This window comes from Cervus canadensis, chromosome 14 (genome assembly GCF_019320065.1).
Source record: "Cervus canadensis isolate Bull #8, Minnesota chromosome 14, ASM1932006v1, whole genome shotgun sequence".
Taxonomy (NCBI): Eukaryota; Metazoa; Chordata; class Mammalia; order Artiodactyla; family Cervidae; genus Cervus; species Cervus canadensis.
This window is the reverse complement of record NC_057399.1, coordinates 33,727,296-33,747,379: the sequence shown is the minus strand read 5'-3', so window position 1 is coordinate 33,747,379 and position 20,084 is coordinate 33,727,296. Positions and strand designations below refer to the sequence as shown.

Genomic DNA, 20,084 nt, shown 5'->3' with positions numbered 1-20,084 from the left:
GATGTTTAATAGAGTGATGGCTACACTTGCCATAAGCCCAGGATGGTCTAGGTGTCTGGCACATAGGAAGCACTCAACAATTGTGTTTAACAAGTGACAGAATAAGTGAATGGCTCTAAAAACAAACAAACAATGAAGATGACAACACAGATTCTGGGTCTTAATCACACCTACTGAATCAGAATTCCAGGGATGAGGCACAGTGATCTGTATTTACAAGTACTTCATGGATGAATCTTATCAGGTGTGTGAGGGGCACCCTGCCAGAGGGCAGAGATTTCCAAACTTAACTTTGTTAACTTTTTACTTTATATTGGAGTATAGTTGATCAACAGTATCGTGATTAACCTGATTCTGAGTTTTTAAAGGCTCATACCTTGAATTTCCTGAATCAGAGTCAAAATCCAGGAATCTCTGTTTCCATGACAACTCAGATGGTTCCAGATATGGGAACCACTATTGAAGAAAATATTGGGCTGAATTTGCTCACTCATGGAATTGAGGTTGGACTTAATGGCTAATGAGGTCAGCTTGTTGTTTAAAAAGAAAACTCTTTCTGATTTGGGTGACACAGTTGTATGCATTTGTCAAACTTAATTAAATGGTACTTAAAATTTGTGCATTTCACAATAAGTAAGCTATCACAAAAATATGGAAACAGATATTGAATTCAGATATGGAACTCTAGTTAATGATATGCATACTGAAATGTTTAAGGGGGAAGTGTGCAAATGACTGTAACATGCTTGAAAATGCATCAAAACTAAGGCAAATGCCTTAGATATGTGATAGGAGTAGATGACTGTGCTTAGTCGACTATTCAATCATGTCTGACACTTTGTGATCCCATGGACTGTAGCCCATCAGGTTCCTCTGTCCATGGGGGTTCTCCAGGCAAGAATACTGGAGTGGGTTGCCATGCCCTCCTCCAGGGGATATTCCCAACCAAGGGATCAAACCCATGTCTTCCACATTGCAGGTGGATTCTTAACCAACTGATATGTGATAGGAATAGATGACTAGATACACGATAAAGCAAACAGCATCATTGTAGAAGCCATGTAGGTGTATGGGTGTTCACTCTATAGTCCTTTCAACTTACCAGTATATCTGAAAAATTTTATAATCAAATGTTGAGAAGACAGTCCTCTAAACAATGCAGGCAGGACTCTAAAGCACCCCATGTAATGGCGCACACCAGAATTTGGGAACCATTGAAACCTCCAGGGCAAACTTAATTGACAGGGATATCAACCTAGGAGCTGTTCTCCATCTTTTAAAGTTTCACAGGAAAAATTTGTAATTGGGAAAGTTGTTTTTGGCTTTTGTCCAGGAAATCTCTCTCTTAATCATATTTTGTCGATTCATCTTAATATGTGAAAACTTTTGGAAATATAGAAATACCTTCAGCCTGTATTCAGTGTAAATACAAAGACTTTATACATCCTGGCCAAAATAAAGTTTCCTCATCTGTAAAATAAGGACAGTAACACTCACATCAGGGTCCTTAATGCTTGTTAGCTCATTATTTAGCTTTTGGTAAGCTATTTTAATTTCTCTTAATTGCAAGTAATACATGAACATTATAAAAAGATTCTAAAACACAAGGTAAAATAAAAACCCTAGTCTCATTTTCTGGCAGTAATCCTGTTAATATTGTAATATTTATTCTTCTTCAAAACAGCTTCCCTCATAAAATATACACACACATATATAAAGTATGTATATATACACAAACATATATAAATGTATGTATGTGTATATATATGCATATATATTATTGTCATGTTAAAAACAAGACAATATCATTATGTAGCCTGCCCTTTTCACTTAAATTGGGTAAATGTTCAGAGCTATTAACAAACACAAATTTTAAATGCATGGAATGATTGCATATTTATTGTATAGATACCCAGGAAAATTTGCCTACCTGATCCCCTACTGTTGGATGTCACGTTATTTCCTAAGCTTTTCTTCCATAAACAGTGCTGAAGTGAATCCCTAGACATACCCAATAGCAGACTTTCCAGATTGTTTTCCTTGGAATAAATTTTAAGAAGTGGAGGGTCTCTCCTTGCAAACTGGGGAGGTCACAGCTAGTGACAAAGTCCCCCCGTCTCCTTGGCAGGATTTCATGCTCCCACCATGTCCTGGCCGGTGGCAGGCACTCTCATGATTGAGCCCACCGAGTCCGAAGACAAGGCGGAGCTGGACAGATTCTGCGATGCCATGATCAGCATCCGACAGGAAATTGCCGACATTGAGGAGGGCCGCATCGACCCCAGGGTCAACCCACTGAAGGTACAGAGGCACTGGTACTTTATCTAAAATATCCTAGAGAGCAGAAAACAGTGTCTGGGTAGGGTGCTGGCAACCTCTGAACTCTTACTGGAAGATGGTATCCTTGCCTAGAATAAGACTTCTTCCGAGAGGATAAATTCATTACCTGAAAGTTTAAATCTTGAATCAACACACCAGTGGTTACTCAAGTATAATGTGGTTATTTCTGATATGTTCTAATTTTAAATATCTGTTTAGTGGTCACTTGTTGGTTTTACATATTTGTTTGGTGCTGTTCACCCCACAAGGACCCAGTTGGCTGTCAAAGGAGGGAGCAGAGACTGATGGACTCTATAGTTAGAGAAGTCTTACCATTCTGTATCTCTGTTTGATGCTCTCTACTGAGATTATTTACCTTTTATGCTCTGGATAAAGATATTCTCATATTGGAATAGTTACCTCTTAGAACAACCAGACTGGTACTTGGCCTGAATGTTTTACCATGTTTGTGGCCTACATTGGAGAAAAATTTGTTAAACATTGCTTCGCCTCTTCAAAACTATGTTCCTTTTATATCTGGTCAGAGCCCAGTTCTGTATTAGGTCCAGCTATTGTTAAGCTGAGGGATCATGAACTGAAAATACCACAAATGCTGTGGTTGTGTCGTTATGGCTCCAAGCCAGAGAAGCAGTCTGAGATGTGCAGAGGAGCTCAGACACATTCTGGAGCTGCCCCGCTGAAGGTGGAGCACTGGGACCAATGGCTGGCGGGAAAAGGCTGGTCCTGTGCGAGTCTCAGGATAGTGGAGGAATATAATATGATTTGCTCTCATCGGTTTTTCTCTGGATACTGATGATTCTTTCAGGATTTAGACAACTTTTTAAAAAATGGCAATAGATGTCTAAAACATATAATACTGAGGTACAAAAGCAAGTGGAGAATAAAACACACAGAAGATACTATAAGGTTTAAAAGAGTACCAAACTAGGCTTTATGCAGTTTATTAACATATACAGTAATAGTATAAAAACATGAGAATCATGACAACCAAATTCAAGATAGTGGCTGGTCCTGGGGAAGAGGGCCAGCAATAAGATAGAGAGGGGATAGGCTGGCATGGTCAACCATATCTGTAATCCTTCTTATTTTAAAAGCTTAAGCAAACATGACAAAATGTTGATTTATGTTGGCTGGTAAATGTGCTTATTATGTTATTGTAACTTTCTGATATTTGAAATATTTCACAATAAACATTTTCCTACCAAAATTTCCTTCCCCACAAACTGAAACAAAACAACCACCCTCCATCCATGGGCTTTCATCAGCTCACTGGCAAGCATGATGAGAAGTGGAAGGCAGGCTTCTGCTCTGACCCCTCTCCTATCCATTGTCTTTGTCTCAGATGTCTCCACACTCCTTGACCTGTGTCACATCCTCCCACTGGGATCGGCCGTATTCCAGAGAGGTGGCAGCATTCCCACTTGTAAGTTCTCTTCTGAAGCTGGACACACCAGCTGGTCCAGGTTCACGTGTGTATGAGGGGCCATCACCCAATCCAAGGGCTCCACTCTTTTCGTCCCCTCACTATAGCGACCATATGTAGGCTACCTTCGCAGAACAACACAACACAGGAATTGGCTTTCCAAGTTCTGAGGTCAGAGTGCCAACCACAGGCCTGGAAATCCTCAGGGCGTGCAGTGCAGGAAGACCAAATAAGAGTCTAGTGGGTCAGTGTTTTCTACAATCATCCTTTTAATTATGTGAAGGTGCTCTGCAGTCTGGTAGAGCAGGGATGGGAGATTTGGAGGGATGGTAATGAAGCAGGCTAGATTTTAGCTTCTTATACTTTTTGAGTACTTACTGGGCCAATGCTATCTCAGGTTGTGGGAGTAGCATCACAGTCTTCTCCCCACCCCACCCCACCCCCCACCCCTCCAAGAAACTTCTCAGAATACCCCAGGTCATTTCTGTCTTTTGTCCCCTGCAGCCCTTTGTGAAACCAGAGAACAAATTCTGGCCAACCATCTCCCGGATTGATGACATCTATGGAGACCAGCACCTGGTCTGTACCTGTCCCCCCATGGGTGTTTACGCGTCCCCGTTTTCTGAGCAGAAGAGGGCCTCTTCTTAGTGTTCTCTCCCGCAGTTCAAGTGACTGACTTAATGCGCTTCGGAGCATCTCATGAAATATTTCATTTTCCACCACAGACTCAAATAGGAGCTTTGTATACTGTGTATATTCTCTCAAGGTAAATGTAAATACAGTTAGCACAGTTGGTGGAAGCTCATCGTTGGAAGATTGATTTGCTTTGGTGCCTCTGCTTCCACACATAGCAGTTGCCTTGATTGGGACCCTTTAGTTTTTTGCATAGAAGATTTGGAGTGTGCTAGTAACTTTAACGTCAATGTAGCAAGTTTGAAGATGTTATAGAGGCTACGCTGGAGATCCAATAGACATTTTTATTCCAAATAAGTCCTTGTGGACTGTGCCATCTGTGGGAAACCCCAGGGCAAATGTTTACATTTTGTATACACTGAAGAGATCTTTTTCCTCCTCCTAATTTACTCAATCTGTAGTAGCATTTCTGAGTGTTTTCATTTTTCCATATGTGTAGTTTTTAAGTCTGCAATTAATATTCTAATAAAAGCATTGCAATTTGAAGAATGCCTTTTTGATCCAATTTTCAGCATTAACTCCCTCATACCCTAGGTTCAGAGGGGTTTACAGGGTAATGAGAATATCCAGCCCAGTAGAACTGTTACATTATCAGTTGTGTCTTTGGCTAAAGAACCCATTTGTATGTCTTAGCAGTGATTGCCACTTTAGCCCTGTTAAAATTGCGTTTGGCTGCATATACCTAAAAAACAACCACAGCAGTTTAATCAAATAATTTATTTTTTTTCTCATTTAACAGTAAGTCCAGAGGTAGTAAGTCAAGAGCTAGTCTTCAGCCTTACTATTCTGCCTCCTTTGCATATAGTCTTCATCTTCATGTTCCTAGAATGGCTGCTGCATACCTGGGCATCAGATACCCATTCTAGGTAGGGAAAAGGAAGAGAAACAAAAGACAGAGTCTATCCAAGTTGGCTTCTTTTGGAATATTTTTCCAGAGGTTCCACCCAATAACTTCTGCACTTTTACTGGCCAGGCTTGGTTCCAATTGCCACTCTGGGCTTCAAGGGGCTATGAGGTCTTTCACCTGGGCATGTTACTACCCCTAAGAAAATCAGAAGTTTGTTAACTGAAGAAAAGGAGAAGGAGTTTCAGGTAGGCAACTAGCATGCCTGTCACAAATAACTTTCCCATGGAAATAGCAAATGCTTCTGATGTTCTTCTCCAATTGTTACTGAGTATCTGCTTTAATCCTGACTACTTGGTTCCTTATTACTCAGACAACTGTTATTTGACCGGTTATGACAGTGATCTGGACAAAAGGTCTGAGCATTCTACTGAATGCTCTGCAAGTGGTCTACTTAATCTCACACTTAAAAAGTCTGTAGAACTCTTCATTTTGGCCAAAGCAGTAGAGAATTGATGGGATCCACGGTTCCTTTCTTACATCATAATTAAATGATAAAGATCTGAGTCCTTCTCAGTCCATACTCCCTGGAATATGTTTGGGGCAAAAGCAGGTGATTCAGAGTTGAAGTAAACTGTCTTCACTGCTCATGTGTTCTCCTGGGTCTCTGCTTGTGTGGCATCCTCCCCCTGGAACACTTGTCCCACCACCTTGCTTTGCTGGCGCCTGTTCTTCATGTTTCAGCAACTCTTCAGGTCTTCCACACGTCTCTCTGAAATGGACTCTGTTATTTTCTAGTTTGACACTGTTATCCTACACTCTCCACACAGTTAATAATTATTCTGTTTACTTGGTTTTTATCTGCCTCACTAAATTCTCTGAGAGCGGGGATCATATCTTATTCATTACTGGATTCCCAGCGCCAAGCTAGGGCTTTCCACATAGTATGTGTTCAAAAAACAGCTGTAGTTTTAGATCGTCAGCTGGAAGGACTTGCTTCTCCATTTCTTACCCCAATGCTTTACCAATCTAAGCCTGGGACACCCCACTGGAGAAAAGCTTGAGTCTGTAGAGCAGATACACTCATCCACAATCGCTGCCCCATGCTGATCCCAGGTAAAGGGAGGAGATAAAAAGTGGGGTTTTCCCAGTGCTGGTGGAGTGTCATCATCCATCACCTCTTCTATGGAGAGCAGTAAGAGGTAGGCTGGGGGCAGGAGTGTGATGTCAGTGAGGTCATTCTGCAGAATGTCCAGAGACAAGAATCCAGGAAGCAGGAGTTGGTGTCCAACATGGAGCACACGCTTTTCGTAAACATAGCACAGAACAGCAACCAGAGTACCTGCTCTGTAGTCAGACCGCCTGGGGTCATTCAGATCCCGGCTCCCCTACATCCTACCTATATGGCCTCAGAAAGGATAATCTCCATCTCTGAACTTCAGACTCCTAATCTGTAAAATGCTATTACCTACCACTCATAGGTGGGGGAGAATATATTGTTTGGAAATGTCTGGCACAAAGTAAGTGCTCTTAAATGTTAGCTCTTGTATCCTCATTCTAAACTTAGGGTCTGAAAAAAATAAATAAATAAACAAACTTAGGGTCTGGCGTCCTATACTCTACACCCTATACTCCTTGACCCAGCCCAGGAGCCCGACTCCAATTTAACCTACCTTGCATTCAGATCCACCTTCCTTTCCTTCCCTAACAGCCCCTTTCGTCTGGACCATCAGAAAAGTAGAAGGAACATGAGTTGTGACTTCATACAGATTGAATTAAATTCTCAGATAAACCAACTGTTTTGAGAAAACAAGCAAATTCACTTATCTTTTCTGCATTTCAGTTATTTAAGGTATAAAATAGCAATAATAAAAGTACTTACCTCAGTCAGCCTTGTTGGAAAGATTAAACAAGACAAAGTCAGTACTTGACATAGTGTCTGGCCCTCAGAAATCACCAACTCATTCAGCAAACTGACTCATTATGTACCAGGTAACATTCTAAATGGATTTCCTGGTGGCTGCTTTAGCAGTCAAGAATCCACCTGCAATGCAGGAGACACGGGTTCGATCCCTGGATCTGGAAGATCCCCTGGAGAAGGCAATGGCAACCCATTCCAGTATTCTTGCTGGGAAATCCAGACAGAGGAACCTGGTAGGCTCTACAGCCCATAGGGTCACAAAGAGTTGGACACAACTGAGCACACACACCATTTCAATGACAGATGAACAGATGAATACAAGATGAGTAAGAAAGTTAAGGCCTCTTTCATGGGGCATCAACTCTAGATGGACAAACACAAAGATTTCACAGGGTTAAATATTCGTTAGAAAACAAAAACCAGTATGGTATGTGGCTAGGGGTTTGGGACTCCTTTATATTGGATGGCCAGGGAAGGAAGGATTCTCTTACAAGGTGACTTTCAGCCTAAAATCTGAACAAAATGAAACCAGCCATGACTAGATGTGGGAAAGAGGGATCGGGGGTGTCCAGGAAGAGGGAGAAGTATGTTTGAAGATGTTAGTATATGTATTTTCCTTCTTTAAGCATTTGACTATTTTCAGTCTCATATGTAAAGGGTTTAAAGAATCCCTGGGAAATAGGGTAGGAAGAAAGAAGATGAGGAATAAAGCCTGGGGTTGAAGAAAGGTGTTGGAGTATTTCTGAAATCAAAAATGGGAAGGAGGGATTTGAGCCTACAGTCAAGATCATAGGGGATGAAAATGGGGTCCAGAGAGGAAAAAAAGGGGCCCTGGCTCAGGATGGAGGGCTTTGAGGGAAAAGGAGAAAAGGTATGGGGGTGAGGGGTGGGGTTTGGTCCTTAGGTCAGGAAGGGAGGGAAGGATTTGTAACTGGGTAAGTGGGGAGAGAGAAATGAAAATGGGAGAAAAATGCAGGTTAGAAATAGGAAGGAAATGGGGGAGGAGGTGGTAAGGGCCTATGGTGGGGACGGGAAGGATTCAGATGCGGAAGAGGAAAGATCATCATTAGCTCAGTGCAAGACAGGTAAAAGATAAATTGACAGGAAAGAAAAGTCAGATGACAGGGTAGGGGAGGTGGGTAAAAGTGCTCCAGGGTGAGAAGGGAGTCAAGAGCATGAGCACTAGGCCCAAGTAAGCAGGTGGGAAGGACTCCCTCCAATTAGGGAGAGGAGAGGAAATCAAGAGAATGGGAAGGGGGATGGTTAAAAAGCTGACTTGAGATCAGTCTCATAAAAGGAAGGGGTGGAGGCAGGAAGAGACCCAAACTTGGGAGGGAGGCAGGCTGACAGAAAGCAGAGGAAGATGAGAGGAACAGTCATGAGGGGCAGGCGGCACATGGAACGGGCAGAAGAGACCTAAGGTCCAAGTTCCCTGGATGAGAAAGAGGCTGGGAGGAGGGCCCAGATGTAGTAGGGTGGGGAGGCCCTTCGATAAAAAGGGTGGAGGGAGGACCCCATGATTAGGAGGGAAATGTGTGTGGGAGGGAGGGCCCTGAGAGAAGAGGAAGGACAGGAAGTCTTTCTTAGAAGCCAACTAGGCAGCAAGATGTCTGAATTGAGGAAAGCAAGTAAGAGTGAAACCTCAGGCCAGAGGTAAGGAGGTAGGCAACAGAGGAGTGACTATCTTAGGGTTAGAATATCTGTGAAACTGAAAACTGAGAGTGCAGAGAGTGGCCAAGCCCTGAGGACAGGGCTAGTGGGAACTTCCCAGGAAGGGAGTCCGAGGGGCTGGTCGTGGCCACAGAAGTAGACAGGGCCGCTGTTACACCTGTGTGGGCGAGTGATGTTCTCCTACTGCCGCCTCTTCTTACCACTTGCTTCATTGACTACTTGATCTCCTAGTCCTTCCCATTCAGAAGGGCCTCCCAGCTGTGGCTTTACCTGGCCAACTAACTTCAGAGCCTTTGCACACACTGTTCTTCTGGACGTTTTCCCAGGTCTCTTCCCCACCTCTCATATGTATAACTCCCTGGGAATGGGGAATAAGTCCCTGATATTAAAGCTACAATACCTGTTCTCAAATGACCCATCTCAAAGTTTTGGAAGACATCGTCAATCTGGGGGAGGGGGCAGTCTCTGGTGCCTGGAACTGGGAAGGGTTACTAGATGCCTTTTCTGTAAAAGCAGTGCTACTTAACTGTGGTTTAAGAGGCCTTTGAAGGCTAGCCTGGAAATCTACCTCTTTCCTCTGTTATCATTGTTCCTACAGGAAATATTTATAAAATTCATGAAGAGATTTCATTTTCTACTTACATTAAGTTACAGGTTATGGCCATCATTCTTTTACAAATTAAGTTCTAAAATGCAGGTTGGAGAGTGCCTGCAACTTCTGAATTCAAGGGAATCAATGAATAATGGAAGGCTGAAAAAAAAATCAACTACAAATTATTTTTTTAATGGACCTCAATGACTCTCTGTGGGTCTGGATCTCTTATAGAGGTCTAGGATTTTCAGAACCAATGCAAGAGAATTTTAGTGTGCTTCTGATCCATTTATTGCATTGTGCTTTAACCTCACTAGTAAAAGCTTTTATATAGTTGGGAGTATGACATCTGCAATTTCCTACAAAAGCACGTCTTGAGGAGCATTTGAAAAAACAAAACAAAATCTTGGTGAGATTCAGAAGATTTAAGTGTTTTAAGTCAGAGCCAAAGTCATAAATTCCCAGAAAACAGGGTGGAATCCAACAGTACCAGGAGTGATGTCAGTCATTCCCCAAAAATGCAGAATTTCCCCCAACAGTGCTGCCACTGGGAACTTGATCCAAAATTGCTACTCACTGCAGTAGGAAGCAGCCAAAGCAGAATTAGATACAAACAGATTCTTTCTTAAAACTCTGGCATAAAGAGTGGAAAAAGATAACTTGCTTGCATTCAAGACATTTTATCCAACGTGAACTACATAAGAATATTAAAGTTCCCTAAAATAGAAGAACTAGATGTTTTTATTGGTTAAGAGAAGTGGCTTCAAATACATTCCAAAAGACAATGAAAAAAATACTTTCCATGGAAGGAGACAGTTGGGTAGGCTATTAAATAAACTTGCAAATAGCAAAGGAGTGAGTATAGTGTGTGGTGCTAGCCATGTTGTGGGGGGGAGCGGGAGAGAGTCAGCACTATTTCTGTATTTTGTCAGAAAGACTGCCTTTAGCCTGGGACAGTGCCTGCCATTCACAGAAGTGCTGTCAGTGTGGGGTCCAATTCTCCTGAGGAGCAACAGGCAGTTTGGAGTCAAGAGGCTGAAAGAAGCCAGTTAAGCAACCTCAGTACCATCCTTATACAACTTTGTTATTTCCCAGAAACTAGCTGCATTTAGGAATGAAGTCCAAGGCTTTTATATGAAAATGAGAAGAGTCTCTAAAAAGAAACAAGTGCCATGCAACAACCATTCAGATATTTTCAGATGAAATTCAGTCAGGGTGTTTACACACAGGTTCTCTTTAAATTAGTGTCCAAACATGGTTTTCAAAGAGCAAAAGGATTTAATATAAAAATACTGGAGTTAATAATCAATACAGTGAAGCAGATAAAGTAGTGGTTAAGTAACACGGCAATGAGTTTCAGTTCTAAGTCTGCTCCTGACTACCGTTAGTGACTAAGGGTGAATAACTCTCATCTCCAGTAAAGTGGAGATGATGCCATTCACAGGGTGTTTATGAGGAGTGAGCTGGAATGAAAACTACCAATGGTACTCAATTCTTTTTGGACACAGAATGAACATACACGGGAATAGCTGCTATCCCTGCTCCAAAGACATGGATATGCCAGTGAAAACCTTCTCTTCCCCCTGCTAAAAAAAAAAAAAAAGGTTCAAGGAAGAAGAGGAAAACTCCAGGTGGCAGAAATGAAGAGGGAACCGAAAGGAGCTGACACTGCGAGGCCAATGGAGGTGGCTGGACTGGATGTGTCTTAGGAATTGGCGTTCCAAAGATGCCAGGGAAGAGAGATGTTAGGAGTTGAGGCTGCAGGTATAATGGATAGTAAGAAGTAGAGATGGGGTATGCTTAGAATCGGGAAAGTTCTGTCCCAGTAGGAGGACTGAAAACTTAGTATCTCTAGCTCAGGGTCACAGCAGGAAAACAAGCTTTCCCTCCCAGGCCATGGGTGGAAACAAATCACTAACAAGAAGCTTTGCTGCATGTGAACACGGAAGTCAAATTCATACTAGCTGCATTGTGAAACAAAATTAACAACTGGTTCAGTTAAACAGTGGACTAGACTCAGAAAATTCAGTAAATTGGAAAATCTAAGGAAATTACCAGACGGCAGCACAGAGTGGGTAAAGAGAGAGAAGCTGTAAGAGATATCAAGGTATGGAGGGAAGACTGCTGTGAACTTCTAGGAGGCTGAGAAGGAGATAGAAAAAATGGGAGGAGCAATTATTTTTAAAGGAAAAATTAAAAATTCCAGAAATGCATTTTCAATTAAAGGAATACAATGAATCCCAAGCAAAGCAAATAGAAATTAATCCACACCTAGATAGATTTTAGTGAAACTCGGAAGTTATTAGAAAAACATACATCCTTCAAAGAAATAATCAAAATGACATCCAACTTTTTTCAGCAATAAAAGATGTCAGAACACAACAGAATACCTACAGGATGCAACAGAAAGATAACTGGGAACCTACAAGTCTAAACCAAGACAATTTATCTTTCTAAAATCAATGTGGAAAACAGACACTTTCAACCCACAAAGAGAAAACGTACTGTTCACAGACTTTCACTGAAAAGTCTGGTACAAAAACATCTTGTTTTATTCAACAAGAAACAGTGAGTAAATAGACAAAACTTATCAAGTAAATCAGTAAGTCATATTTAAAATAACTGGAGTTTTAAAAATGTTATAACAAATATTAAACATTAACATGGAAAATAGGTCAGAAAAGATAATTTGAAGGGAAACAAAAATATACTTGTTTTATTCAGGAAAAAACTGAGCTATTGACCATTTTATAAATATCAGTATCAATATGCTCTCGTGTGTAGGTACATTGAAAGATTAAGGATGATCACAAAATGATAGAAACATTACCTTTTTGTCGTGGGTGTGTGTGTTGGGGGGTCAGGGGGAAGATAAAATCTGCTTTAAATGTAAGAATAAGGAGGAAAGAGAAGAATCATTCCTGCATCCTCCATTACAACAACTGCAATGACAGGAATATACATGCCAGGATAATAAACATAGAGATACTAAGTTTATCTATTAAGAATAGATAATATATTAAGATATTAATATTAGATAATAATAATATTAAGATAGATACCCCAAAGCATCAAGTCCTATGAAATAAAGTGTCAGATTTCAACATCTGAAATACTATATTGTTTATGAATACCTAAGTATAAAAATAAACAGAAAAGGCAACACTGAACTCATAATTTCTTAGGGAGGGGAATGGGCAAGGTGATTGATTAAAGTATGTCTTTGTTTACAGTATTTTATTTAAAATCTTAAGAATGATCCTAAACTGATCAATACTAGATAGCTTATATATATGATAGTTTTATACTTTTTCATACTTTAAAAACAAACAGGAACTTCCATGGCAGTCCAGTGGTTAAGAGTTTGCCTTCCAATGCAGGGGGTGCAAATGCGATCCCTGGTTGGGGAACTTAGATACCATATACCTCAGGGCCAAAAAACCAAAACATTAAAAAAAAAACCAAACCAGAAACAGTATTGTTAACAAATTCAAAAAAGACCTAACAATGCTCCACATCAAAAAAAATCTTCAAAAACAAACAAACCCCAATAGGCATAGAACATAGCATAGATGTTACTTTCCTTCCATTTCCTGAGCCCGTTTCTTTGTAATAAAAGGGAAATGTCTTTGTTGGGTTGCTGCAAAGTTTCAGTATCACTCATAATGTCTGACACATAAATGCTTAAAAATGTGAGCTTTCTCTCAAGAGTTCCTTTATTGTTAAAACTGTTTTGTTTTCTGAGTAGATGATAATCTGTTTTTGAAAGGCTTCTTGGTTGGTATGGCATAAGCCCTCTTGGAGGAGGTCACCATTAACCCCACCATAGAGCAGCCAAAACTTACACAAGACTGGGAAACAGAGTCTTGGAGGGCACAAACAAAACCTTGTGTGCACCAGGACCCAGGAGAAAGGAGCAGTGACCCCACAAGAGACTGACCCAGACTAGTCCATGAGTGTCCAGGAATCTCCGGCCGAGGTGTGGGTCGGCGGTGGCCTGCAGGTTTGGGGGCACTGCGTGCAGCAGTGAGACCATGGGACCTTTTGAAGAAGGTAGTCTTCATTACCTCCACCATAGTGTGGCCTCAGGTCAAGGAACAGGGAGTGAAAACAGCCCAGCCCATCAACAGAAGACTGGATTACAGATTTACTGAGCAAGGCCTCACCCATCAGAACAAGACCAGTTTCCCCCTCAGTCAGTCTCTCCCATCAGGAAGCTTCCAATAGCCTCATCTGTATGCAGGTCAGGAAGCAGCAGTTAGAACTGGACATGGAACAACAGATTGGTTCCAAGTCTGGAAAGGAGTACATCAAGGCTGTATATTGTCACCCTGCTTATTTAACGTATATGCAGAGCACATCATGAGAAACACTGGACTGGAGGAAGCACAAGCTGGAGTCAAGACTGCTGGGATAAATAGCAGCAACCTCAGATATACAGATGACACCGCTCCTATGGCAGAAAGCGAAGGAGAACTAAAGAGCCTCTTGATGAAAGTGAAAGAGGAGAGTGAAAAAGTTGGCTTAAAGCTCAACATTCAGAAAACTAAGATCATGGCATCTGGTCCCATCACTTCATTGCAAATAGATGGGGAAACAATGGAAACAGTGACAGACTTTATGTTTTTGGGCTCCAAAATCACTGCAGATGGTGACTGCAGCCATGAAACTAAAAGACGCTTGCTCCTTGGAAGCAAAGTTATGACCAACCTAGACAGCATATTAAAAAGTAGAGACATTACTTTATCAACAAAGGTATGTCTAGTCAAAGCTATGGTTTTTTTCCAGTAGTCATGTATGGATGTGAAAGTTGGACTATAAAGAAAGCTGAGTGCTGAAGAATTGATGCTTTTGAACTGTGGTGTTGGAGAAGACACTTGAGAGTCCCTTGGACATCAAGGAGATCCAACCAGTACATCCTAAAGGAAATCAGCCCTGAATATTCATTGGAAGGATGAAGCTGATTCATCACCATTCATTGATGATGAAGCTGAAACTCCAATACTTTGGTCAACTGATGTGAAGAACTGACTCACTGGGAAAGATTGAAGACAGGAAGAGAAGAGGATGACAGAGGATGAGATGGTTTGATGGCATCACTGACTCAATGGACATGAGTTTGAGTAAACTCTGGGAGTTGGTGATGAACAAGGAGACCTGGCATGCTGCATGCAGTCCATGGGGTTGCAAAAAGTTGGACATGACTGAGTGACTGAACTGAACTGAAAAGCCTCTTATCCTTCTCCATCAGAGGGCAGACAGAATGAAAACCAGAGTCACAGAAAATTAACCAATCTGATCACATTGACCACAGCCTTGTCTAAACTCAATGAAACTATGAGCCATGCCACTGTAGGGCCACCCAAGACAGATGGGTCATGGTGGAGATTCCTGATGAAACATGATCCACTGGAGAAGGGAATGGTAATCCACTTCAGTATTCTTACCTTGAGAACCCCATGAACAGTATTAAAAAGGCAAAAAGATAAGACACTGAAAGATGAACTCCCCAGGTCGATAGGTACCCAGTATGCTTCTGGAGATCAGTGGAGAAAATAACTCCAGAAAGAATAAAGAGATGGAGCCAAAGCAAAAACAACACCCAGTTGTGGATGGACTCGTGATGGAAGTAAAGTTTGATTCTGTAAAGAGCAATATTGCATAGGAACCTGGAATGTTAGGTTCATGAATCAAGGCAAATTGGAAGTGGTCAAACAGGAGATGACAAGAGTGAACATTGACATTTTAGGAATCAGCGAACTAAAATTGACTGGAATGGGTGAATTTAACTCAGAAGATCACTGTATCTACTACTGTGGGCAAAAACCCCTTGAAGAAATGGAGTAGTCATCCTAGTCAACAAAAGAGTCCCAAATGCAGTACTTGGATGCAATCTCAAAAATTGCAGAGCGGTCTGTTTGTTTCCAAGGCAAACCATTCAATATCACGGTAATCCAAGTCTATGCCCCAACCAGTAACGCTGAAGAAGCTGAAGTTGAACGGTTCTATGATGACCTACAAGACTTCTAAAACTAACACCCAAAAAAGATGTCCTTTTCATTATAGGGGACTGGAATGCAGAAGTAGGAAGTCAAGAAACACCTGGAGTATCAGGCAAATTTGGCCTTGGAGTACAGAATGAAGCAGGGCAAAGGCTAATGGAGTTTTGCCAAGAGAATGCACTGGTCATAGCAAACACCTTCTTCCAACAACACAAGAGAAGACTCTACACATGGACATCACCAGATGGTCAATACCGAAATCAGACTGATTATATTCTTTGTAGCCAAAGATGGAGAAGCTGCGTTCAGTCAGCAAAAACAAGACTGGGAGCTGACTGTGGCTCCGATCATGAACTCCTTATTGCCAAATTCAGAGTTAAATTGAAGAAAGTAGGGAAAACCACTAGACCTTTCAGGTATGACCTAAATCAAATCCCTAATGATTATACAGTGGAAGTGACAAATTCAAGGGATTAGATCTGATAGACTACTGCCTGAAGAACTATGGATGGAGGTTTGTGACACTGTACAAGAGGCAGGGATCAAGACCATCCCTAAGAAAAAGAAATGCAAAAAGGCAAAATGTTTGTCTGAGGCGGCCTTTCAAATAGCTGTGAAAAGAAGAGAAGCGAAAGACAAAGGAGAAAAGGAAAGGTACACTCATTTGAATGCAGAGTTCCAAAGAATAGCAAGGAAAGATAAGAAAGCCTTCCTCAGTGATGAATGCAAAGAAACAGAGGAAAATAATAGAATGGGAAAGACTAGAGATCTCTTCAAGAAAATTAGAGATACCAAGGGAACATTTCAAGCAAAGATGGGCACAATAAAGGACAGAAATGGTATGGACCTAACAGAAGCAGAAAATAGTAAGAAGAGGTAGCAGGAATACACAGAACTATACAAAAAAATCTTCATGATCCAGATAATTACAATGGTGTGATCCCTCAGCTAGAGCCAGACATCCTGGAATGCAAAGTCAAATGGAACTTAGGAAGCAACACTGCAAACAAAGCTAGTGGAGGTGATGGAATTCCAGTTGAGATATTTCAAATCCTAAAAGATAATGCTGTTAAAGTGCTGCACTCAATATGCCAGCAAATTTGGAAAACTCAGCAGTGGCCACAGGACTGGAAAAGGTCAGTTTTCATTTCAATCCAAAGAAGGGCAATGCCGAAGAATGTTCAAACTACCTCACATTTGCACTCGTCTCACACGCTAGCAAAGTAATGTCCAAAATTCCGTAAGCCAGGCTTCAACAGTATGTGAACCGTGAACTTCCAGATGTTTAAGCTGGATTTAGAAAAGGCAGAGGACCCAGAGATCAAATTGCCAACAATGTTGTATCATCAAAAAAGTGAGAGAATTCCAGAAAACATCCATTTCTGCTTTATTGACTATGCTAAAGCTTTTGACTGTGTGGATCACAACAAACTGGAAAATCCTGAAAGAGATGGGAATACCAGACCACCTGACCTGTCTCCTGAGAAATATGTATACAGGTCAAGCAGCAACAGAATTGGACACAGAAAAACAGACTGGTTCCAAATCGGGAAAGGAGTATGTCAAGGTTGTGTATTGTCACCCTGCTTATTTAAGTTATATACAAAGTACATCATGAGGAACACTGGGCTGGATGAAGCACCAGCTGGAATCAAGATTTCTGGGAGAAATATCAATAACCTCAGATATGCAGGTGATACCACCCTTATGGCAGAAAGTGAAGAAGAACTAAAGAGCCTCTTGATGAAAGTGAAAGAGGAGAGTGAAATAGTTGGCTTAAAACTCAACATTCAGAAAACTAAGATCATGGCATCTGGTCCCATCATTTCATGGCAAAGAGATGGCGAAACAGTGGAAAGAGTAACAGACTTTATTTCTTGGGCTCCAAAATCACTGCAGATGGTGATTGCAGCCATGAAATTAAAAGATGCTTATTCCTTGGAAGAAAAGTTATGACCAACCTAGACAGCATACTAAAAAGCAGAGACATTACTTTATCAACAAAGGTCCGTCTAGTCAAAGCTTTGGTTTTTCCAGTGGCCATGTATGGATGTGAGAGTTGGACTACAAGGAACGCTGAAAGTGGAAGAATTGATTCTTTTGAACTGTGGTGCTGGAGAAGACTCTTGAGAGTCCGTTGGACTGCAAGGACATCCAACCAGTCCATCCTAAAGGAAACCAGTCCTGAATGTTCATTGGAAGGATTGATGCTGAAGCTGAAACTTCAATACTTTGGCCAACTGATGTGAAGAACTGACTCACTGGAGAAGACCCTGATGCTGGGATTGAATGAAGGCAGGAGTAGAAGGGGACAACAGAGGATGAGATGGTTGGATGGCATCACCAACTCAATGGACATGAGTTTGAGTAAGCTCTGAGAGTTGGTGATGGACAGGGAAGCCTGGCGTGCTATAGTCAATGAGGCTGCAAAGAGTCGGACAGGATTGAGCGACTGAACTGAAGTTGGTAGACTCTGAGTACCATACAAGATGGAGTATATATATTTCACCTTATTCCTGCTGCTAAATATAACTAAAAACCATGGATGAATTATATAAAGCTATCTAAAGATCCTGAATGGTAGGGAAAAGGTGGTCACCTGGGTAGTCACTTTGGAACTTGAGGAATGACCTGGAAGTTTCCTGGGTGTTTTCTTATGCGACGTTTTTACTTTCCTTTGACTTGGGTGCAAGAAACATCTAAAACCTGAAAACGTCAGTGGGTGCAGATGAAGAACAGTAAAAGCCTGCTCTTATCAACCAAAGGGTGGGAAAAGGGTGAAATGTATGAAATTATTAATTTGATTATACCCGCCCCACTCCAAGTGAACACACATTCCCCAGTCACTGGATGTGGGCAAGACTATAGGAGGAGCCCTGTGGACCTTCCTTGCCCTGTACTGAATGACCAGCCTCAAAAAGGCAGCATCTCAGCCATCCTAACTATAGAGACTGAGGGAGGATTACAGAGACAAAGAAGCTAGAGAAAGGGTTCCTTTAAATGTGTTAATGAAGTCCTGGGCACACCCTCAACCATACCACACAAGAAAGTGACCATAATCAACATGGCAAAATGAACTATGAGTGGACTGCTGCCCAGGTTTCAACTGGCTTCAGGTAGCATCCAAGTTGAGGAGGACCAGAATACCACTGCAAAGGCCTTGAAAATTGACACTAAGCCACAATAGTGGGGCTGAACCCCATTGAACCTGAACAGTTGGCCTTATAAAATAGAAGATTTAAATACAAGATTTGCATAATACTCAAAATGTGTAGGATCCAATGCAAAGTTACTCATCACATAAACTTGAGTAAGAGATATATGGAAGACCCAAGCAGGAAGTTTGGAACTAAAAAATTAAAAAAGCTTACCAAATGGGTTCAACTGTAGCATGCAGATGACAGAGGAAGTCATCAGTGGACCAAGAGATCATTAAGAATTACCTCATTTGAACAATTAGAAACTATAAAGTGAATAAAAACAAACAGAATCGCAGAGACTTGTGGGACAATAACAAAACCAACATTCATGTCATTAAAGTTCTAAAGGAGAGGAAAAAAAAGTTCCAGACTGAAATCACACTTGAAGAAATAATGGCTGGAAAGTTTCCAGATCTGACAGAAGATAAAATCTAGATTCAAGAAGCTGAAAGAACCTCAAACAAGATAAACCTAAAGAAACCCAAGCTCAGTCAGATCATAATTGAATTTCTGAAAATTTAAGACAGAGATAAATCTTGAAAGAGGGTAGAGAAAAATAATTACCAACAGGGGATGAACAATGTGAAAAACAGCATATTTATCAAGCATATACTTGAGTCATAGAGGCTCAAGCCTCGAGTGGAGGAGAAGCCATTTCCACGCTCACCTCCTTGCTGGCTGTTGGTTGGAGACATCCGTTTCTGGCCACATAAGCCTCTCTGTAAGGTAGTTTAAAACACGCCAGCTGGCTTCTCCCAGAATGAGCAAGAGAGGGTGCCCAAGAGGAAGCCACAGTACCTATCTTTGGAAGTAACATCCCTTTGTTCATTACCTTACATGAACAAGATGAAAGCATTCCAGCCCACACTCACAGAGGGGAGATTACAAAGGGCATGAAGCCCAGGAGGTAGAGATCACTGGGGACCATCTTAGAGGTTGGCCTACCACACTACCAACCAATTTATCAATAGCTTTATCAACTAATTTGGATATTTAGGAATTTAGTTTAAAAACAGTAGAAGTTGTAGTTCAAAAATATTAAAAAGATCAGTTAAATTCAATCTCCTATCTTCTGGTTACCTGAGGAGTTTAAGAATGGTATTAGTCAGCAAAGGCTGGGTCACGTGTTAGAAACTCAAAAACCTTAGGCTCTTAAACTGTACTTCACACTTGTGTTGCATGTATATCACAAGTTGGCTGGGGACCCCACTTTGATACAAAACATTTATCTGAATGCTACTTGCCTCCATGGAAGGGAGAAAAAGCTCTGGAGGGCAATTAAATGGTCTGTCCAGAAGTGACACAGCACTTATGTCCAACTAACTGGTCACATAGTCCTAGCCAACCACGAGGAGGCTGGGACATATAATCCTAACATATGCAGTTGAGCCGGAAACA

The 20,084-nt window shown here is 41.4% G+C and overlaps 1 protein-coding gene across 1 annotated transcript in view; it reads left to right on the top strand.

Annotated features, from left to right (window-relative positions):
- Window positions 1-4,942, top strand: part of GLDC (glycine decarboxylase) — an 84,980-nt gene extending 80,038 nt beyond the window's left edge. The window contains exons 23-25 of the mRNA XM_043487070.1: window positions 2,129-2,301; window positions 3,683-3,763; window positions 4,268-4,942. Coding sequence (XP_043343005.1) covers window positions 2,129-2,301; window positions 3,683-3,763; window positions 4,268-4,411 — 398 coding nt within the window. The 3' untranslated portion in view covers window positions 4,412-4,942. The remainder of the gene's footprint in view (window positions 1-2,128; window positions 2,302-3,682; window positions 3,764-4,267) is intronic.
- The last annotated feature ends 15,142 nt before the right edge of the window (window positions 4,943-20,084 follow it).